The sequence below is a fragment of the Budorcas taxicolor genome, chromosome 1 (genome assembly GCF_023091745.1).
Source record: "Budorcas taxicolor isolate Tak-1 chromosome 1, Takin1.1, whole genome shotgun sequence".
Taxonomy (NCBI): Eukaryota; Metazoa; Chordata; class Mammalia; order Artiodactyla; family Bovidae; genus Budorcas; species Budorcas taxicolor.
Window position 1 is genome coordinate 1,864,160 of NC_068910.1, and position 22,580 is coordinate 1,886,739.

Sequence of the window (22,580 nt, forward strand, 5' to 3'; positions counted from 1 at the left end):
ATTCAGGTAAATTCCAAGCAGGGTGACTCCTGGGTCACTTGACTCTCTGGCTTCTAAACCACGTGAAGATAGGACCCATCCAAAATATAAACGTAAGGGACTTTCCTGGCGGTGCGGTGGCTAAGAGTCCATCTGGTCATGTAGGAGACACAGGTTCGGTCCCTGGTCCTGGCAGATCCCACGCGCTGCTGTGCAGCGAAGCCCGTGCAGCCTGACTCCTGAGCCCGCGCTCTAGAGCCCGTGAGCCGCCACCACGGAAGCCTGTGTGCCCGCAGCCCGTGAGCCGCCACCACGGAAGCCCGTGTGCCCGCAGCCTGTGAGCCGCCACCATGGAAGCCCGTGTGCCTGCAGCCCGTGAGCCGCCACGAGAGGCCACCACGCTAAGCAGCCCACGCACCACAACTAGAGCGCGCCCGCGCGGAGCAGCGAGCCCAGCGCGGAGGAGCGCGCCCGCGCGGAGCAGCGAGCCCAGCGCAGCCGAGACTGAAACGCGTGGGAGAGTAAGCCTACGCATACACACTCATACTTAAAAACAAACAGAGACAAATATCAGTAAAAGCAAAACACAGCTCGTCAGGTGTCCAGGCCCCTCTCCTGGGACTCCCAGAGCCGCCGGCTACTGGACCTGGCTGCTGGGCCCGCTGGGCGCTGGGCGATGCCAGAGAAAAGCTGTGTCCAGTGTGTGTGGTGGGGTGGGGACACCTTCCCCTAAGACGAAGGAGCTGGGCGTGCACTTTGTGCGGAAGTGCTGGCCTGGCCTTGGAACTCCTGCCCCCTCCAGCTCTCACTTGCTGCGTGACCTCGGGTGAGTCCTCCCTCTGAACCTTCAAAGCTCAGGAAGGCGGGGCAGAAACCCTGGGGTCCCTGGCGTGAAGACAAGAGGTCATCGGTGGGAACGGCCCAGGCTCCCAAGACACAGCCAGGCAGCTTGCTCTCCTGGTTCTGGGGTGCTCGGCCCCCACCCTGGGAATTAGGGGGACACCGCCGCCCCTCACCGTCATGCTGGACGGTGGAGCACACAGGTGCACGAACCGCGAGGTCACGGACGTGAGGGTGGCCGGCTGGCAGGTGTGTGTCCCGGCAGCCCTGTCTTCCTCGAGCCTCTGGGCTCCTTTCACACACAGCAGAGGCCCTAGTCCCATGGCTGAGGGAGGAGGAACTGGAGCCCCCGAAGGGTCACCAGGAGCATGCAGCTCACAGCCAGCTTTCCCATGGGCGACAGGGCCACGGGGCCGCCATGGAGGCCGGACCGGAGGCTGGGGACGGGCAGTGCTCGGAGGCCCCAGGCGCCCGGCACCCAGCCTGCGGTCCCTCCGCCCTCTGGCCCTGCAACCGGCCTGGGCCCAAACCCTGCGGTCGCTCTGAGACCAGGCCTCACATCACCCTCGGGACGGGCCGCCCCCACCCTGAGCTGGTGAGGCCGGGGCGGCTCACCGCGGAGGTTCTTGACGAAGTCCTCCAGCTTCATCTTGCGCTCGGGCTTGACGTTGGGGCTGTACATGTCCGTGTTGAGCAGGATGATGGCGAAGGCCAGGATGAAGATGGTGTCGGGGTTCCGGAACTGCCGCACCACCCCGGGGTTGCAGATACAGTACCGCTGGCTGGGGTGGGGTGGGGGGGACTTCAGCCGGGGCAGGAGGCCAGCCTGCCCCTCGCCCACCAGCGGTCCCAACACCCGAGGCTGGTCACTTGTCTCAGAGCCTCTGTGTCTGTACATGGGGACCTCCGACCAGCAGAGCTGGCCCTGACCGTCTGCCCGTTTGCTTGTCACAGGAGTCAAACTCCCTGCCCCCCAGCTGGACGGTGGCTGCTCAGGGCTGAGGACCACACCCCCGGGCCCCCTCAGAGTGCTGGCCGCTGGCAGGCTGTGCCCTAAAGGTGTGGTGTGCCCTCGCCCTGCCCAGGTGGGGACAGACCCGCCCCGGGGCCCTCAGGTAACAGGAGCCTAGGGCTCCAGGTCAGAGGGCGGCCCACCTCCGGCTAGTTTTAGCCCCCCGCTGCTGCAGCAGCCTTGCTAACACACGGCCTCCAATACGCCCCCACGCCTTCCCAAAACCCCCTCCACTGGCGCCCTTGTGGAGGGCTGGGTGGTTGGGGCAGGCATGGAGAAGAGGAGCCAGGAGCAGTTCGGCAACTTAAGCTCGCAGGCCGCAGCCGTCAGAGCTTAGACAGCCTGGGCCTCAGTGTTCTCGTCCCTCTCCAGGAAGCCCTCCTGGATGGAAGTGTCTGATTGCTCCCCTCCCAGGGTCCGGGGTCTCTTCTCACCCATGCAGAGACCAGGGGGCTGGGCCTCCCACACCCAGCGTGGGGCCCGGAGCCCCTACACAGCAGTGTGCACCATCCCGGTGTGAAGGAGGGCTGCAGGGACAGCTGGCCTCGATCACAGGCTCTCTGGGGTGCCAGGCGCTGGGCTAAACGCGCCCACACATCCTGAGGGGTTTACCCGCCCCGCCACTCCAGGGTAGGTGCCATCATCATCCCCCTCTGCCGGTGGGACTGAAGCACAGAGAGGTTAAGTAACCAGCAAAAGGTCACACAGCCGGTACGGGGTGCGTGTGTCAGAACCAGGCTCTCTGTGTCTCTGAGAGTCTGCCCTGCAACGACGCTGATGGATTTGGGAGCCAGCGTCCGAGGCCCCAGCTCCAGCACTGGGCCGCATGGCGCCTGGCACCCAGAAGGGGCCCCCTGCCCTGAAGGAGGATTCTGCCCTCAGGGTCCCGGCCTCTGAGTGGGGCCCCTTCCCTGCCGGCCTGGCCCGCACCTGAAGGCCTCGATCAGCCGCTCCACCTTCTGCGCCTCCCCCTGCACCCGGATGTGTGCCTGGAACTTCCTCAGGGCCTCGTCCAGCTCCATGGCGGAGAAGTCCATCTCGTCCACCACGCAGCTGGAATGAGAGCCCGCGGCCGGTCAGCGACCCTGCCCCCTCCCGCCGGGGGCCGAGGGCTCAGAGCAGGGAGGCCCGGAGGGAGGCTCTCCCAAGCGTTTCCGAGGGGTGTCCAGAGGGATGGTACCGTTCCCATCTGCTGACCCACAAGGAAGGCAGAGCTGGGGAGGCCGCGGGGGGCAGGGGACTCTGGCCACGGCCCTGCCCCAGCCTGACTGGGACCCCCGAGCAGAGAAGGTGGGTCTGCACCAGGGACCCTCGAGCGACCACCCAGCGGGGCTGCAGAGGTCCCGGTGTCCACTCCCAGGGACCTCGTCCACTGGGGCGATGCTCCGAGCACTCTCAGCGATTGGAGCAAGGAGCAGATGGGGCCCCACGGGAAGGTCTGCTGACCAGCATTCGAGGAGGATGCCTGGGGGGCGGCGGGGGACGGGGGGGGGGGGGGGGGGGGTCTTGCTACTTCCTGAGGCCGCCGCTATTTTCTGATCTAAGGAGAACAATGCCCGGATTTCCTACGGACCAGCAGAGGCTTGGAGGAGTTGGGGTGGGGGGTGGGCTAAGGGCTAGCTGCAGGCCAGGGGCTGGGCTGATGGTCGTCTTCGGCCCCACTCATGGAGGAGCTAATCAGCTCTCCTTGGATGGGTCCTCCCTGGTTTCAAAGGGGAGGGGGCAACAACCACACTACTGGAGGGGCTGGAGCGGAGGGGCTGTGGGGGGAGCAGCCCAGGGGGCACAGCTGCCCCTCCAGGGTGCCAGCACGTCACGGGGTGCAGAGCTGTGTGTGTGCTGTGACCCTGTGCCCGGCGTACCAGCCAGGTCGTCCATCCCGTGCAGGGCCTGGGTGGGCAACGTGCCCACAGCAGGCCTGGAGCCATGCCCCAGGTCCTGGCCAAGGGCACCCGCTCTGAGCCACCTACCGCTGGCCCTGGCTTCTCATCTGTGGAGGGGGCTACGGACCCCTAACACCCCTGCGGGTGGAGTGAGGACAGGGCCTGTAACAGCGCCTGCCCAGCGGCCATGGGCCTGACACGGAGCCGCTCCTCTCAGGACAGTCTGGGGGGAACGGGGGTGCAGGCATGTGCAGGCAAGCCTTCTCAACCCTGCCAGCCATTCCCAGGGGTCAGAAACCCCTTCTTCTGCAGAGTCTGGGGCCGCCACCCTGGTGGGCCATTAGCCCATCTCCCAGCAGGAGAGGGAGGAGGATGGGGCCCGAGCTCAGCCAGCTGCCCACGCCGCACCCAGGACGGCAGCACGGAGGCTGAGGGACCAGGGCTGGGGCCGGCCCTGCTGGACGGGGCTGGAGGTGCCCGGGGTCGGTGTGCGTCTGGGGAACAGACAGTGGGGCCCCCGGCCCACTTGAGGTGCCTGAGGTCCCGTGCATCCAGGGGAACAGACAGCGGGGCCCCCGGCCCACTTGAGATGCCCGGGGTCCCATGCGTCCAGGGGAACAGACAGCGGGGCCCCCGGCCCACTTGAGGTGCCCGGGGTCCCGTGCGTCCAGGGGAACAGACAGCGGGGGCCCCGCCCCACTGGAGGAGCCCGGGGTCCTGTGCGTCCAGGGGAGAGGCGGGCCACTCACTCGAGCACATCACGGTTGAACTGCTTCTGCCGGTTGCCCAGGAACTCGCCGATCATCTGCCGGCTCAGGCCCTTGCGCTGCAGCAGGAAGTGGGCCACCCCCACCGGCGTATCGGGCACGAAGCCGCGCTCGATGAGGTACTGGACGCCCTTCTCGGGCTTCCTGGGGGACGAGAGACAGGCTCAGCTGGGCGTGTCTGCCCCCGCCCCCCTCCGCCTCCGTGGCACCTGGTCCTGTCCCAGCCTGAGCCCACCACCCGGGGCACCGGGACCGTCCAGGCCCTGTGCCCAGCCTGGGCCAGAGAGGGGTGTACACAGCGGCCCCGTCCAGCATGCGCTGGCCGCCCGAGGACAGGCTGGATGGCCGACACCCCGAGGACCCCCACGGCGGCTCAGCCCCCACGCCGCCCGCTGCTGCCCAGGAGCCTGACCACCCTTGCGGGACGGGTGTGTTAACATGGGCGGTGCCTGGAATGCGGCGCACAGCAGGTGAGCGCCTGAAGGATTACGACAAACCACGCCATGGGAGGACACGGAGGCCCAGAGCCAGCTCCCACTGTGGTTGGAGGCCCGGGAAGGGGCTGGGCGTCCACTTGCCCCGGGATCCGGGGGACCCCTGGGGCCCAGGCAGTGAGCCCGCAGGCCACTCCCTCGGCCCGGACCTTGGGGCCTGGTGCCAGCTTGGCTGACCTCACAGGAAGGTTCCCGTGATCATAAGAAATAGGGCGGGGAAACAGGAGCCTTGGACAGGCCCGGAGCCCCTGAGGGGCACTCTGGGGGCGTGGCGGTCAGAGCCGGGGCTCCCTGTGGCCACACTGATGGTAGGCCCTGCAGACTCCTACGTGCAGGCCGGCCTCCGGCTGCGAGGGGACCCCGCTCTCTGTACCCCGGGTGGCCACACGACCCCAGCCTTGCACCCGAACTTGGCAGGGAGCGACCTGCTGGGTCCTGGCGCAGAAGGGGTGGCCCAGGGTCCCCGTTCCCGCCCGGCCACGGGTGCTGATGCGGGGACGGGTGACACTGCCTCCCTGCGGGCGAGGCCGCACCCTCGACAGCGCGCTCTGCAGCTAGCTGCAGGCCTGTCCTGGGACCAGCCACTGAGCCCCTGCAGTGGGCCCAGCCGGGCAGCTGCACGGACTGTGGTCACTGGCAAACTGAACTAAAACACCCCCTGCGGCCTGGCCTCACCTCTGCCCCTCGACTTGCAAAGGGCTGAGGCCCCCCAGTCACAAGGGCTGCAGTGGAAAGTCCTCCAGGGGTTTCCACAGCCTTAACGAGCTGATTCCACAATCGGTGTGGAAGAGCAAGTGCCAACAAGAGCCAAGGCCGCTGTTTAAAAGGACAAAAGAGGGGTTTCTGCCCTAAGAAAGCATGTGAAACCAAAGCCTGACGTGGGCACAGGGGAAAACAGAGCCCCTGACCACGAGCGTGGAGGGAGTTTCGCGAGGATCTTTGATCCTGTTCATGGATGCGGCCAGGCCCCCAGCACAGGGCCGGCCTGCACGAGCTGTTCCATGAGTATCTGCCAAGGAAGGGGCGGGATCCCAGCACAGACCCGGCTCACGGAGGAGTCACAAGGAACTTCAAGTCAACAGAGAAAGGACAGACCATTCAATAAACTGTCTGTGAACAACCAGCTAACTTCCACCGAATAATAAAAGCTACACTCCTCACCGGGTACCATTCTCCACACCAAACGTCAGGCAGACGTACTAAACGATATAAAACAAAACTGCAACAGTCCTGAGGGAAATATTTCAAACCTATGAGATGACCTGGGCTGGAGTCTCTTAAAAGAAAACATAAAAAGAACAACGTAGCACCCAAAGAGAACCACTGTGTTGTGTGCTTGAAGCTGGGTCATGGGTCAACTACATCTCAAAGAGAAAAAAATGTAAAAAAGAATGAGTAACTTCTGTTAAACTGACAAAGCATAAACAAAGTTAAAAGATGTATACTTAAAAACCGCCGAACTAGACACTTTATAAGGACAGACCTTATAGTATGTGGATTTCACTTCAGAAGTTTAACAAAAAGGCAGCCAGTGACAGGAAGACGTTTCTGTAATTCCAGAGAGTCAGCATCCACCACGTATAAAGAGCCACTCGGAAATCAAACCAACCTGGACAGTATACCAAAACGCAGAGATGTTACTTTGCCAACTAAGGTCCGTCTAGTCAAGGCTATGGTTTTTCCAGTGGTCATGTATGGATGTGAGAGTTGGACTGTGAAGAAAGCTGAGCGCCGAAGAATTGATGCTTTTGAACTGTGGTGTTGGAGAAGACTCTTGAGAGTCCCTTGGACTGCAAGGAGATCTAAGCAGTCCATCCTAAAGGAGATCAGTTCTGGGTGTTCATTGGAAGGACTGATGTTGAAGCTGAAATTCTAATTCTTTGGATACCTGATGCAAAGAGCTGACTCATTTGAAAAGACCCCGATACTGGGAAAGATTGAAGGGGAAAGAAGGGGACAACAGAGGATGAGAGGGTTGGGTGGCATCACTGACTCAATGGACATGAGTCTGAGTGAACTTTGGGAGTTGGTGATGGACGGGGAGGCCTGGCGTGCTGCAGTCTGTGGGGTTGCCAAGAGTCGGACACGACTGAGCAACTGAACTAAACTGAAATGAACTAAGGAAATCGAAAAGAAATAACAGAAAAATAGGCAAAATATAAGAATAGGCATTCTGTAGAAGGAAAAACCAAAATGGCCAAAAGACACACATACGGATGCTCCACCTAAGCAGCAGGCAGGCAAACCCAAAGTGAAGCAAGAGATACTATCTCTTCGCTTGGACTGGGGAGGGGGACGAGGCTGAGTGCGTCCAGATGTGGGGAGACGGGTCCCCATGTCCAGCTGCAGGCTCCACTTCAATGAACAGCCACTGGATGTCCCTGGGTCCGGCCACCAGCAGCAAAGCGCATGGCAGCATCAGAGCAGGACAGTGTGTGTGGCCTGTGGACGTCCGCAGGGGCCAAGGGGACAGCAGGGAGGCACGGGCCGGACTCTGTGTGCCCGGCACTCTCTGAGCTCCTTCCACACGGGCTCATCTCCAGCTCACACCCCGTGACTCACACGGACAAGGCTGCTGCGGGGGTTGCACCCACAAGGACACACAGAGAGGAAGCGTGAGGACCAGAGTCACACACACAGACGTGTGAGGGGAGGCTTGTGCGTGGCCCGCAGCAGCGCCAGGAAGAGTCCAGAGACCAAGGTGCTTGGTCCAGGCAGGCAGCTCTTCTGGACCCTGCCTGGGACTCCCGGGTCAGGACACGCCGCCTGCCGGGGATGAGGGGAGCTCGGGGCCCCCAGGTCACCCCAGCCTCCCCCAGGAGGGTCTGAGGCGCCTGGGACTGGTGGGGCCCAGAGCAGGTGGGTGGGCTCCTGGGACAGAGTGCAGGGCGGCCTCCCCACTCACGCAGCGCTCCAGCTGCAGCCTGGGGGCAGACAGAGTCTCGAGGGCTCCCCGGGTGCCCATGACGGCTCTGGGATGTGCGGTCTCAGCCGATCGAGGACCAGGGGCGCCCCCCCAGGGGCCTGGGTGTGATCCCACGGTTCCCCACAGCCGCCCTTCGGGACAGGCCTCTCCGCGTGCCCAGCTGGGCAGGGGGTAACCCCCAAGTCCCCCCACCGCCGTCTGGAAGAGGAAGCGGGGGGCTCACAGTGGACGTGGGTCAGCAGCCACCAGGCAGGCTGGCCACATCCCCTCCACGTCCCTCCCGTCCCCTGGAGGAGCCAGCAGCAGGCCGGAGTCCAGCAACACCATATCCAGAGAGGAGAGGCCCGAGGTTTTGCAGTCAGAGCCGCCAGCGTCCCCTCCAAGGGAGGGCTATTTTCAGCCACGCTAAGAATAGTCTGTGTTAAACACCAGTCTCCCGCCCTAGACCTGCTCTGCCCAGAGCCCCGCACGGCGGCCTCGCCACAGACCCAACACACGCGTCCTGCCGGGTGTCGGGCCCGCCTGGGTCCTCCTCCCTGACCAGCCCACGTGGACGCAGACCAGGCCCTGCTCCAAGGCCCCCGCGGCCCACCACCCCGGGCCCCAGGCCGGGCGGCGGCAGGGGTGGGGACTCACTTGTTGAAGAGGTTGAGGCCGATGCGGTAGTGCCGCTTGCGGATGACGTCGTTGCTGAAGGCGGGTGAGTCCCAGCTGTTGCGGGTCTCCTTGTGGTACGTCTGCTTGCTGAGCGTCTGCTCGCGCAGGCTGTCGCGGGATGAGGACTCTGAGCTGCAGTTGATGGTGTCGTTGGAGTTGGACGTGCTGTTGAGACTGTCATTGTCGCCGTCAGAATAGTCCGACTCGGACTTGCTCTGCCGGTTGGCCGAGCCGTTGATGGCCAGGTGGGCGTCCAGGGGCCGCGGCGGCCGGGCCCGCGGCTCCGGCTCCTCCCGGGGGAGGCCCCTGGGGGGCCCGTGGGGGCCGTGCTTGGGGCTGCTCTGCGGCCCGCCCAGGCCGCGCTCGTAGGCGCCCTGCCTCTTGAGCGAGCTGCGGTCAGAGCGGTCGCTGAGGTCGGCGGAGCTGTCGCTGGGTGGCTCGATGGTGAGCAGCGGCAGGTGCTCCACGCGCGCCCGCGGCTCCAGCGATGGCGTGCTCCGGCAGCTGGTGTCCGTGTCCCCCTGGTCGTCCTTGTGGGCCAGCGCCCAGTAGTCCTGGGCGGCGGCTCCGGCCCGCAGCCGCAGGTCCGACTCGCCGCTGGACGGCCGGCACCCGGCCTGTACCGCGGGCGGCGGCGGCGACAGCTCGTCCTCATCGATGTACAGGGTGACGTCGCTGTACGAGGCGGTCATCTCGTCCAGCCGGCGCTGCTCGGCCGCGCCGTGTAGGCCCGACGAGGGCTCGGCGGCGGGCGCAGGCGCCCCCTCCACAGCGTGCAGGCTGCGGCAGTTGAGTGCGTCGTCGATGGACTCGGCCAGCGACTTCACCTGCCGCGAGAAGGCGTCCTCCAGCTCCGTGATGGCGTCGGCGAAGTCGCCAGTGGGTGCAGGGGCCTGCAGGGCGGGCGGGGGCGCCGGGCCCAGGTCCCCACACTCGGCCGGCCCCAGGGAGCCCAGCGGGGAGTCCCCGTCGGTCACCGAGACCTGCTTGCCCTCGAAGAAGGAGCTGTGCGCCTTCTCGGGCCCCTCGAAGGACAGCTGCACCCGCATGTTGGACAGCACGATGCGGCGGGACAGACGCTTCTCAGACATGGAGCTGCGCAGCCGCTCGAAGTTCTTGTTCATCTGGTACTGGCGGAAGGCCGTCTGGATGGTGCGGGCCGCATGCCGGGTCACGAGGCGGCCCCCATACTTCCGTTCCAGCATCTCCACCTGCGGGGGAGGGAGAGGAGCGTGAGCATGGCCCGGCTGGTCCGGAGGGCAGACTGTGCCCACACACTCCCAGACCCAGGAACTGGCCGGGGGCCGTGCCCACACACTCCTAGACCCAGGAACCCGCCGGGGGCCATACCCACAGGGCTAAGACCCAGGAACCCATCAGGGGCTGTGCCCAGACGCTACCAGACCCAGGAACCGGCCAGGGGCCATGCCCACACACTCCTAGATCCAGGAACCCACCAGGGGCCATGCCCACACGCTCCTAGACCCAGGAACCGGCCAGGGGCCGTGCCCGCAGGGCTCCTAGACCCAGGAACCTGCTGGGGGCCGTGCCCACACGCTCCCAGACCCAGGGAGGCAGAGGAGAGGTGAGTTGCAGTTACAGCCTGTGCTCCCTGCAGGACTTCTCAGAGCCTTTCAAGGGCGGTGGTTTCCCAGACTTCTCTGTCCGCAGCAGCCTTTGCCCCGGGCACTGGGGCCGTGCAGTTGAATGAAACTTGGAGCTGCTGCAGGAGGTTGCAGGCCGCCCCTTGAGAGACAAGGAGACTGTGGCGGGGGCAGGCTAGGAGACCAGCGCGAGACCCGAGTCGGCCCTGAGCACTGAGCGCCGGCCGTGGGCCTGGGCCCTTGTCTGCAGACTGACTCTGAGAAGCCTGGACCTGCGGCCCCTCAGGCCCATCAGACCAGCCTCACGGGCCAGCGAGAGGACACGGGCCTCACAGACACAGGCGAGACAGACCCTCAGCACGGGGCGGAGGAGGCGCAGGGCACTCCACTGCACTCCTGGGAGGGTGGGCGGCTTGTGGGGCCCCCGCACCTGCTCCTGTACAGATGGGGAAACTGAGCCTCAGAGAAGAGACCCGACACACCCCTGCAGGCCTCCAGATCCCAGGGCGCCCTCCGGGAGGCTGACAGCGGGCCCACACCATAGGCGGGAAGGGCGTTGGGACTCTCCCACGAGGTGTGTGCACCTCCGGAGCCCGCTGGCCCCAGGCCTGAGGATGGTCCCGAGGGCCGCTCCCCATGCCTCGCTCCGGGGTGAGGCCAGAGCCCACTTTCCGAAAGCAAAGAGGACTCGGGATGAGGAGTGGGCTGGCCCACCAAGCCCCTGACATGGGGGTGGGGGAAAGGCCCCCAGTCCTCGGCAGGAAGTGTTCACACCCCAGGGTCAGAGCCCCAGTCCCCTCCGTGAGGACGGCATGGCCTTGCCCTCGAGAGGCGGGGTCTGTGCAGAACAGACGGGGCACCAGCTCAGGGGACAAAGCCAGGCAGACGCCGAGGGAACCAGGCTGCAGCCAAGGGGAGGCGACGGCTGCCCGGAGCCCGGGCGGGGGCGGGGGCGCGGGGGGGGGGGGGTACGGGTGGGGGTGGGAGGGCTCAGAGCCTCGCTGGGGGTGCGTGTGGGTCCCAGTTCCCATAGGGGACACCAGCTCCCCCAGACGCGGACGTGCCAGCCCTACAGAAAGGTGGGGTGGCAGAGGGGCCCCCCGCAGGAGAGGAGTCGGGAGCGGAGGGGAGGGGCAAGGATCAAAACCGCATCTCACAGCCCGGCTGGGCCCGGAGGCAGCCAGGGCGGGTCTGTGTTTTCTCTTGCCCTGGAGCCACTGAACCAAGTCCAAAGGGATGACCTCACTTCCACATCTGCGAGCGGCATCTGTTTCCTGGGTTTGGAAGCGAAGCTCTGAGAGCGCTCGGGGACGACAGAGGCCCACGCCTGGGCTCCAGGGAGCCCTCTCTCCTCTGCCCCCTGAGACCTGGGTTCTGAGTCCCTCAGGTCTGCTCGGTGGGGGGTGGGGGCCCCGCACAGGCCAGAGCATGATCCACGGCCCCTCTTGTCCCGCTGACTCTAGGCCTCGCGAATGCAGCAGCGACGCCCTTGGGCTGAGCCAGCCCCCCAGGTCGGGGCAGGGGCGGGAGTGGTGTTAGGGGACAAGCTTGGGCTCTATGCTGCTCCTAAGCTCCCTGGCCCTCCTACTGGCCTCCCCTGGGGACACACCAACCCAGGCCCACACTCACTCAGCCCACCGGGGCGTTCCCCTTCTGGGTCAGAGCTGCCCCGAGGCCCCGTCTGAGTGCTGACTGGGGTGCAGGAGGGGGAACCCAAGCCGTCTGCACTCACCTAACAGGTGTCACCTTCACTCGACCCTGTGTCCCGCCTACAGACAGGCCCCAGAAGCTGCCCGCTGTGCAGGGGGACAGAGGCTCTGAGACGAAACAGGACAAGGAGCCCCGAGGCTGGGCCTCCCGTGAAGGGGAGCCACAGGAGACGAGGAGGCCGGGGGCCAGCGGCCACTGCACTGGGCTCCTGCCACTGAAACGCGGCTCTGTGCCGCCCAGGCTCCAAGCCCTCACGGAACCAGGCACCTTGCTTCCGCCTGGGAATTCCCGTGTAATCCCGCCCCCCACCGTCACTAGTTTCGCCCCGACTGCCAGGAGGCTCAGCAGGGAGCCGGATGCCCAGTGGCCCTGTCACTGCCCTGGCCCCACCTCATCCTGGCCGCCCTTTCCGGCAAGCTCGCCTGCCTAGGGCCGCTGCACCTGCTGTTAGCCTCTCCTGGAAGGCCCTGGCCTCAGTTACTTGGCTCCAAGGGGCCTTGGCACCCCAGCCGGGCCGCCTCCTCCCACAGGCACCCGGCCCGCCTCCCCTTCCTTCATCCTTGGGGTTCAATCACCCCTGCTCTGCAGTCAACCTGCGTCTCCGCGGCTAAACCTGTCCTGGACCACGGCGTCCGCCCGAGGGCTGTGGCCACACCCCGTTCCCCGGTGACTCCCCAGCGACCGGCACGGGGTCTGCCATACGGCAGGCACTGGGCTAACGTGCGAGGGAAAAGCTGGACAGCTGTGGTCACGTTAAGGCCAGGAGAGGCTCATTATTACCTCCACGGCCTCTGCCTAACCCTTCTCTCCTTTGTTTCCATGGTCCTGCTGTAGTCTGTTGCTATGAACTGCTCTGATCTACTTTAGATCTGGGTGCAGCTGAGAAGTGGAACAGAGGCCCCTGCTGCAGACCTGACCACACGGCCAAACGCCAGCAGGTGGCGGGGCCAGGAGGCCAAGTGGGCAGGCTGGGCACGCCCCTTGCTGTGTACACGGGTGCCGACCCTGTGGGGGGCTCTGGGCCAAGTCCCTGGGGAGGAGGCACAGCCTGGAAGAAGACAACGTCCCCCCAGAACACACGGAACTGCAAACCAATGGGTGGGACGAGTGGCCTGGCCTCCCTGCTGCCCAGAGGACGTGCTGTTTCTGTTGTGGACTGACCTCCCCTCCCCCTCCTGCAGACCCTGGAAGGTCCAGGCCTCTCCTGGACCCCGGGACCTCAGCGGCCACCACCGTGTGCAACCTGTGCGCTGGCGGACAGCACGGCCCGGAGCCCCGCCGCGGGGGGAGCAGGAAGTGGGCAGAGGCCAAGGTCGGACAGAACAGCCCGCGTCCGCTCGCTCCCTCCGGTTCCTCCTGGAGTCGGGAGGAGACCACGAGGGCCCGGGGTGAGGCGGAGGCCTCCAACCTGGAGAACAACCCCTGCCTGGCGCCCAGCCTTGAGTGCTCAGGGTGGGCCCCGCCTCGCCTCGCCCCTGCCCCGTCCCACCCCGCCCCTGTCCCCGCGTGGCCAGCGCCCACCTGCTTGTCCTGCAGGTCGGAGGAGAGCTCATAGCTCTCGGAGAGGGACCGCGAGCGCTTGATGGCCTCCTCCTCGGCCTGCTTGCGCAGGATGGACGTCGAGTGCTGCAGCCGGGGCCTGCGCGCGCGCTGCTGCTGCCCAGGCGGCCCCGCGTACAGCCCATAGGCGCCGCCCGGCGCGTGCTCGTAGGGCTCCGGGCTCAGGCCCGAGCCGGGCGCCAAGGGCCCCTGGTGGTAGGCGGAGGGGCTCTCCAGCGACGTGCCAGGCTCGCTGCTGGGGGCCTCGCCCTCAACGCTGCGGAGAGAGCACAGACCGGAGGTGAGGGGGAGACTGCAGCCCTGGGCCCCACAGGCAGGTGTCTGGCCCACACCCCGCCCTCCCCTGGGTAGACCCCCGGGGCCCACAGCCACCCCTGCTTCATGCCTCCCTAAGGCTCTCCTCCCCTTGCGGAGGCCCTGCTTTGGCTGTACCGCACCCCCCCACACACACCGCTGCCCCCTACAACCGACACCCTGCCCTGACGGACCTGCTCCCCTTCCACCGACCCCCACGACGGGCCCCCCCAGAGCAGGCTGTGCCCGGGACGCCCACTGACGGCCCGCGGGTCCCACCCCCTCACTCCTTCACTCCCACTGCCAGGATTGAGTTCTTTTTTTCCTTTTTGACCAACAATGAACAGAGTGACTCCTCGCTGCCTGCCTGCGGGGTCAGGCATTGTGGGGGTGCTGTTACAGGCTGAGCGTGTCCCTCCCCACCAACACCCGCAAGCTCCAAGCCCTAACTGCTCAGAGCGTGTATCTGGAAATAGACTTTGAGGACGTGATGGAGGTAAAACGAGGTCACGGGGGCCTGATCCAAGATCAGGACACACACACACGGCCACCCTGCACCCAGCTCTCAGCACCGCGCTCGTGAGCCACGGGGAAGCAAGTGCTGAAGCTGCCGCCCCATCTGCGCTGCCGGCGACCACTGGCCTGGAAGCGGACACAGAGCATCTTCTCGAACTCTTAAAGCCCGTCTGCGAGGACTAACTGCTCACTCCGTCTCTGGGAGAACAGACTGGCGCCCGCACGGCGCCAGCTCTGCCTGAGGTCGCACAGCTAGAGCATGGGTGCACTGGGACTAGAGCCCAGGGCGGGGGGCTCCCACCACCCCACTGGCCTGGTCCGCGGGCCTGTGCGCACCCCTCCACTTTCCAAGTGCCCGATGAGGGCACGGGGGGCGTGGTTACTCACCCCGCACTCGCAACCCCAGAAGTGAGCCCAGAGACGGCGACGAACGTGCAACTGAGGTTCTGGGACCTCCGGGCAGCCTCTCCAGCAGTGCGGGCCACCCCCGCCCCTCGGGGCATCCTAGCATCCCTGGGGCCTGCGTGGCGGTCCCTTGGGAAGTGGCCCAGGGGAGGGAAGGGCATAGAGCCCCATGGGTTGCAGGCGGTCCTTCCTCCAGGGTCCCATCTTCACAGCAATGCAATCAGCAGCCTGTGCCCGGCCCACCTGCCCAGCTCTGCCTGCCATGGAACGTGAGGCCATCGGCTGCCTCCTGGGGGAGGGGCTAGCGTGGCCCAGCCACGGGCACCCATGCCCAAGGCGCCTCTCCCGCCCGCTGCCAAGTCGGCGCGTGCTGTCAGGCTGTCCATCTAAGAATAGTGCCCGCCTTCCACTCTGACCCGCAGGGACGCTCGGGGGGTTTCCTACGGCAAAGCCTGCAGCCCAGCAGTGGAGGGTGATGAGGGTCCTCTCCCAGGGAAGAGCCCCGGGTGCCAGCCCCCGATGTAGCCGTGAGTCAGGGGCTCCCGCTCGCCCAAGGCCTGGCCCCAGGCCCAGCACCCCGGCCGTCCGGCAGTCACTGGCAGAAGCTTCCTCGGGACCTCAGGGGCCCATGTGGGGCAGGCCAGGCGCGTCCCGAGACAGCCCTGGACTGACGGCGGGAGGGGTGGGGGCAGAAGGTGGGGGGCCCCAGGCAACGAGCCCCCTGAGCGTACGTGGCTGATGGGAGACTCCCCCTGCCCCCCTCCCTGAGACCCCAGGACCCGCTCCACACGCGTCCCTACTGGACACCCTTCCATCAGAGCCGCTCTGTCTCCCGAGAAGAGGGAGACAGCAAACGCAACCATGTCCTCACAGAGAAGCAGCCAGGGCTCAGCTCGCCAGGATTTTACATAGTCCCTGAGCCCTGAGGCTGCAGAGCCACGGTGGTGATGGGCAGGGGCTGCGCAGGGCCGGGCAGGGGCTGGGACCCTGCCCCAGCACCAACACCCCCCAGGCAAAGAAGGGTGTCCACCCTCACGGGCAAGGGACTCAGCCCCTTCCCCAGCCTGCACTCACTTGGTCTTGAGTGATCTGCATGGGGGGAAGGGTGTTCCTCCCGCCCCTGTGGCCTGTTTGAGGCAGAGGGTGCCGAGGAGAGAGGGGCAGGCGGCTGCCCCTGGACCCCGTGCAGGGCATGGGCCTCCTGTCCGGCTGGGCTCACGGGCGTGACATGCACGCGGCACTCCCGCTGGAGGAGGCTGGAGCCCTGTGGGAGGGGCGCTCCGATCTGCCAGATGCAGGGGGCCTTTGTGGGCCTAGGCCAGCCCAGGGTTCCTGCTCGGTCCGTGACCCAGCTCCTGACCGTCTCAGCCCAGCAGGCTCCTGAAGGTACTCGGGGGAGAGCCCAGGTCTCTGTCACGGACAAACAGACACGTGGCAGAAACCTGTGACTCCGACCTCCCAGACACACCCACCTGCCCGCCTCTCAGGACGTCCGGGCGGCCAGGGAGAGTCCCTGGATTCTCACCCAGCCCCCCTCCTCTCCTCACAGCAGCCAGACCAATCCCAACAAAAGGAGGGGGCACACCAAGTGCCCCCCGCCCATCACCCTGAGTGTGGAGGCACTGCCCTCCAGGCCTGGCCTCACCATGGCCCCCTCCCGGCGGTGTTCCAGCCTCCCCAAGCTGTTCCATCCTCACTGGGGTCTGGCCCGCAGGGACATTCCGCTCTTCTCAAAGGCGTCAGGCACTCCCCTGCCTCGGGGCCTTCGCACTGGCTGTTCCCCTGCCTGGACCGCTGTTCCCATGTCTTACAACTCAGCCCGCTCCACGCCATCACCACCCCCGGGTCTTTGCTCAATGCCACCTTCCAAGGAGGCCCCCACCGCTCACGCCTCCCTCCCCACAGCATTCCTAACCCCTCACTCAGCACTTTGGCAGCACCAACCCGCCGTGTAACGTTGCGCGTTCCCCGGGCTTTCCCTGTTCTGCCTGCCGCCCACATCGGTGCCCAGGCTCTGTGAGCGCACAGGGCACTTGGCTGCTTTGCTGGCTACGCTCCCCGAGTGCCGGCACGTGCACCCGACCAACAGGGTTGGTGAGGCCCGCCGGCCCCGGGGTGGGGCTTCTGACGTGCGCCACCCTCAATGCACAACCTGCCTGCCCCACACCTAACCCGTGGTGGTCCCCGTCCCCTCGCAGAGGCTGAGCCGGAGTCCTGAGCTGAGTCACCGGCCAGCCCCTCCCCTACGTCCACTCCGTGGCGCCACGCCCTCTCTTCGTCCCCAAGTCCTGCCGCCTCCGCGTGAACAGTGTCCGCTTGAGTTGTGTGTCGTGGCGGCCTTTGCATACCTCAAAAGTCAAATCCTCAAACCGTCCTGATAAGAAGTGGCCAGGCCACACCACTGTGACCAGCACGGCACACTGTCCTCCAGCGAACGACTGGACAGAAGCAAGCAGAGCACGCACCGTCCTGAGCCAGAGAACATCACTCCTTCCTGACCCCGAAGAGAAGCGGCACACGCTAGACCCCCAGGGGGCTTCCTAACCCGAGCCAGAGCCCTGGTGAGCACAAAGGCACGTTCACGGGGGAACCCCGGGTGCTGACAAGCACGCTGGCCTGTTTTTCAGGGCACCAGCTAGACCTGGTCATCAAACTGCAGCCCTCCAGATGCTGGAGCTGAATCCACTGAGGTTATGACTCAGGCCCCTCTGTCCTGGCCAGCCCTCAGCTCTGGATGCCCAGGGTGGCCTGCCCCAGGGACACAGGCCGCTGGCCCAGCCCCCAGCAGCCCCGAACACCTCTTCCTCACCATGGTGCTCGCCCAGCGGGAGCTCCACCTCCCACCACCCAGGAACCCCCTCTCTCGGGGAAGCTTCTGTCCGTCGGCCACGACTGGACGCTCTAGAGTCGGCCCTTGGCAACACACAGGGATTCAAGAGCAGGCGCAGACCCTGGGCCACGTGCAGATCGAGGGTTGGGCGGGCCCCATGCACACCGCTGCTGTTCCCCGACTGTTCAGAGTTCCTGGGAGAGTCAGGGCTGCGGCCAGCGCTCTGGGTAGACGCTTCTGATCTGGCCTCCCTTTCCCAGAGAGTCTCACGAAGGAAGCAAGGCCAATACGCAGAGGTGCATGCAAGGAATTCCACTGCTGTGCTGTATCTGATTGTAGAAACTTGGAAATAATCTAAATGCCTGTCAACAAAGGACTGATTTACATAAATTACACATCAATATAATGGAAACAACTTAAGACGGTGGGCCGGGGGGCAGGGCGAACGTCTGGCTTGATGGAAGTTCTTGTGAAAAACAGTGAGGGGACCTTTCCAGCTGATGGGAGTTTAATACAGGCTGTGAAGCCAGTCAGTGATGCGGAGTGAGAAGCCAGAACAGCCCCAGACCTGCTGTCCACCACAGGTGTCGGCTCACAGGGAAGACCGTCCGAAGCTCCAGGTGGGTTCCAAAGGCCAGGGCGCTCACCCCCACCTTCTCCCGTGAGCCTGGGCAGATAGCACCGACCCGTCCCTGACTCGCCCCTGCAGGCCTGTGAGCACCGCCTCCCGCAAGGCCACCACGGACGGCGGCTGGGGCCACATGCCAACACCCACGACGGCACACGGCCGCCTCCAACCGAGGGCTGGAGCGCGCGGCCAGTGATGACCTGAGGCCGGCGGCCAAGCCTCTGTTGGGCTCATGGGCAGAGTACAGGGTGGATGGCTCCGGGGGGACAGATCTGAGACCCACGTCACCCAGCTCGAGAAAGGATGCTCTCGCGCGGCTGAACTGCCTGTCCCTGGAGGTATGCAAGCCGCAGCAGGGCAGACACCTGTAGGAGGCGGGGCAGAAGGACCCCTGGCACTGACGGACTGACGTCAGTACACGGAGGCAGCCTTCAAAAAGCCCTCGGCTCATGAAAAGTGCTTTCTAAGTGCAGTCTCCAGTTCTCTGACAGAGAGGGCCCCGCCTGCAGGTCCCAGTAGTGAGAGGCGGGAGGGGCAGGTGCCAGGGTCACCCGCCCTGACTGCTGGACGGGCCTCCTCGGACAGCACCCATGGCCAGAGCTGTAAACGCTCCTGAAGGGGCTGCCGGGCCAGGGGGTGGGGCGGTCCCCGGAAGGGGCCCGGCTCCAAGGCTGAGATGCCACATCCCCACTCCAGCTGGTGAGTGAGTCAGGCAGGGGGCCCGCGGCCATGCGGACGTCTCTAATTATGGCCTGTGAGGTCATGAATGACTTTTCTTAAGAAAAACGCTAGTCGAGGAGGCTGTGGGCAAAAGTAGGGACCCGCTGCTGCCCCCAGCACTGATGATGCCAAGAACAGAAACAATGTTTATAGACTCTGGGCTTAGTCCCCGCGACCGCTGACACATGTCACGGGCACAGAGAGGCTGGCCCGTCCCGAGACACGCAGCTCACGAGATCAGAGCCCACACTCACACCCGCTGAGCTTGAACAGCTCGCTCACACACACACACACACACACACACACACACACACACACACACACAGCAACTCTCCCTATAAAGCCTCGGGGTATGCGGGTACTGTATTGGATGATTAACTTACATGGCCTGTAACCCAACCGCCACCCCTGGGCACACTGGGCCACTGTCCCTTCCGCAGACAAGGAGCGTGGGGTGGTGAAGCTGAGTTGCTGGGTCACGGGTGCAGGGGACTGGATCCCCATCGGGCGCACCTGCCACCTGGCAGCAGAGAGGAAGTATGTGCCCCTGGGGGCAGGGCTGGGGTCCAGGGCCCTGCATCCTGGGGTCGTGTGTGGTCACGACGTAAACCAGCTTGGGGTGCGTGGCGCCAGTGGTGGTCACATTGTCTGGAAAAGCCACTGTCTTCTCAGTGGGCCAGCCCCACGTGGAGGGAGAGCCATCTGCAGGCCTGCCTGTGGTCAGACGTCCATGCCAGAGCTGTCTCCACACTCCCAGCAGAGTGCCCAGGCCCGAGCAACACAGCGTCCCAGACACACAGGCTCCCTCATGCCTCCGCCATGCTCTGTTCAGGGTTTCTGATTCCCAGAAAGGGAGGTTCAAGCCAGAGTCAACAGCAGCCTTCACAAGCCTTCCCTCCCAACCCTCCGCCGGGGCTCCTGCGGCTCTGTGGTCACATTAGTAGAGGTCTATCGCCCAGGATGGGGAGGGGACGAGTCCTGCTCTGCACTACGTTCTGGGTGAGAAACACAGACAGACCAGGGCAGGGTCTGAAGGGGAGGGGAGGGCAGGAAGGGACTGGTGGCCATGTCCCCAGTCGAGGGGCCACAGGAGCAGAGACGGGGTGAAGGCAGTGTGGCTTCAGGAGGCAGAGCGTCAGCCACTCAGGGCCTGGCGGTGGTAGGGGGCTGCCTCGGGGAGTGCAGGCATTCCAGCAGGGTCTGGAAAACCAGTCTTCAGGGACTGAGCGGGCTTGTGGTGGGTCATGCCCCACATACAGTCACCCAGAGTGCCAAAGTGCAAGCTAAATTCGCGTTTATAATCCCTGCCGTGACCCCATTGAGAAGGCCTGGCTCCCCCGCCCTCTGCTGATGGGAGAAGGGCGACTTGGGTTCGGGGTGTGCCCAAGGTTACAGAGCTCAGACTACAACAAGGTTTCAAGTACAGATCACCCTCCCAGGCTTTCGACTCTGTGAGACGTGCCTGGGCCTGGAGGCAGCCCCCTCCCTGAGGGCTAGCCTGGCCCCGAGCACCAGCGGACAAGGACACACAGGGCTGGATCTGAAGGGAGAGGTGAGTGTGTAAACGGACACAGAGCTGGTGTGCCAGCAAGGAGGGGGCGGAGCGGGCTTCCCGGGGCACCCAGGAGGCTGCTCCTGCACCGGTCACCCACACCCGCCTCCAGGGAGGCCTAAAACATCACAGCCAGGACCGCAGCTGATAAGCAGTCCTTAGGATGGACACCTGGCTGGCCACCGAAGGGACTGATGGGCCCCAGCGGACACTGAGCCCTGGCCCTCCCGGGGGAGAGGAACTGCGGACCTCCTGTTCTCAGGGAGATGCTGGGCACCTTCCCTGGTGGGCAGCTCGGGTAGAAGGACCTCAGGATGGGTGGACGCAGAGGCAGCGAGGGCCTCCGGTGAGCGCTCAGGGCCTCCAGGCAGTGCTGAGGGACTGGGGGAAGCTGGAGCCGCAGCCGTCCAAACAGCCACCTAACACCAGCGTAATTTCTGCTCAGCCAGGAGGAGCAGTGTCTCGAAGCTGAGGGCGCGGACGAGCCTTCTGGACAGTCGAGGCTGCCCTAAGGGCTTGGTGGCGGTCGGGAGGGTCTGGCTTTCACCCAGGTCCCCAGTCGGCTTTAACGCGGATACACAGTGATCAGACAGGAGCCGAAAGAACCCGTGTCTGGCCTGGGTACGCTGTCTCTGCTGCCCGGTGGGCCCCTGGAATGAAGGCCCCCACCCCACCCACCACCCCGACTCGGCCGACAGCGACTCCATCCTTCCAGCCGCTCCAGGCCCTCTCGGGCCGCTCTTGGCAACCGTCTTGCTCACACTCCGCGCGTCATCTGCCAGCAAAGCAGGCCCTGCCGCCCTCGAGAGAGCCAGCATCGGACCGCTCGGTGACCCCCCACCACGTCGGGGCCGGCTTGGCCCGTGCGGCCCCTACCTCATTGCTGTGTTCTGGCCCCGCCCACCACCCCCCGCCTCTCCTATTCAGCAGCTGGGACATGTCGAGACACAACTTGGACCGGGTCCCTCATCCACTTGCTGCCCTCCCGGGGCTCAAGGCCAAGTCCTCCCAGTGACCCAGAAGGCTCTGCAGGATGGCCCCCCACACCCTGATGCACTCCCACCACAGGGCCTTTGCACGGGCTTCCGCTCTGCTGGGGTCTTCACAGACGGCCACCTGGCTTGCCCCTCGCCTCCTCCAGCTCTCTGCTCAAAGGCCACCTGAGTCTCAAGGAGCCCCAGCCCCCCGCCACCCTCCCGGCTGCACCTCTGCAGTGCCAGCCGCTGTCTGTGGGAAGGCCCGTGCCGAGAGGTCTGCACCACGGCAGCATCTGGCACCCGGAGGCATGCACACTCCCAGCAGCTCTGAGCCGTGTTAGAAGGGCCAGACTCCTGGGGGCTATGCTGTCTGCCACGCGGACCCCAGGTCTGTGAGCGGGACCCGGGCCGGGAGGGCATAGACTTACGGAGGACAGTCTCGGCCCTGGGCCAGGGGATGGTCGGGTTTCGGAGCCACAGAGACTGGAACCCACCCAAACTTACCACCTCTATGCAGAAAACCCCCGCAAACATGACAGAACTGTCTAGAAACAGGGTTTCTAAAAGCAAGCCGGAAGCTTTTCTAACTCCCCACCATAACGTTCAGGCTCTAGAAGGACAAGGACCCTCTGGCCGGGCACTGCCACCCCTCCCTCAGGGTGCCCAGTGGGCACAATCGAGGTACCTGCAGAGTGGCCCCCAACCCGGGCTGGTCCCCAGGCTCTCCTGGGAGATTCGGCAGCTGATTCCTGCCTGACTCAGGAGCTCCCCAGAATTCAAAGGGTCAGCCAGCACTGTGGCCCCAGAAACTGGACTTTCAAAGAGTCCTGGCCAGTTGTGACCCGTGGGCCGTCTAGAATCCCAATGGCCCAGCCAAGCACCTCCCGTTGGACGCAGAGGAAACAGGCCCGGGGGGAGAGGCCGGCCAGCCCCTCCCTGCCCGCCGCCCCGCAGCCCCGCCTCTGGACGCCCAGCCCCGAGTCCTGCCCGTGTGCCTCTGTTGGGTCTACAGAGAGCGGCGGTCACCGTCTTCCTCTTCTTCCTTATGTTAGAAATAGGTACCAGGAACGTTCGTCCATCCCGATGTCTGGCTTCTCTTCGATAAAATGAGCAGAGAACGTATTTCCGGGCGGAACCCACCGCTGAGCTGAGTGCTGGCCACCAGCCCTGGGTGGACACCCGCCTGCCTGTCCTGTGGGCACCGGGGCCGGGCCTGCTCCACTGAC

The 22,580-nt window shown here is 65.1% G+C and overlaps 1 protein-coding gene across 6 annotated transcripts in view; it reads right to left on the reverse strand.

Moving 5' to 3' along the window:
- Positions 1-22,580, reverse strand: part of IQSEC1 (IQ motif and Sec7 domain ArfGEF 1) — a 275,586-nt gene that overhangs the window by 15,922 nt on the left and 237,084 nt on the right. For all 6 annotated transcript variants that reach the window (XM_052655636.1, XM_052655717.1, XM_052655387.1 and 3 more), the window contains 5 exons: positions 13,394-13,688; positions 8,538-9,769; positions 4,464-4,625; positions 2,762-2,884; positions 1,435-1,601 (listed from right to left, as the gene is read on the reverse strand). In XM_052655636.1, coding sequence (XP_052511596.1) covers positions 1,435-1,601; positions 2,762-2,884; positions 4,464-4,625; positions 8,538-9,769; positions 13,394-13,688 — 1,979 coding nt within the window. The remainder of the gene's footprint in view (positions 1-1,434; positions 1,602-2,761; positions 2,885-4,463; positions 4,626-8,537; positions 9,770-13,393; positions 13,689-22,580) is intronic.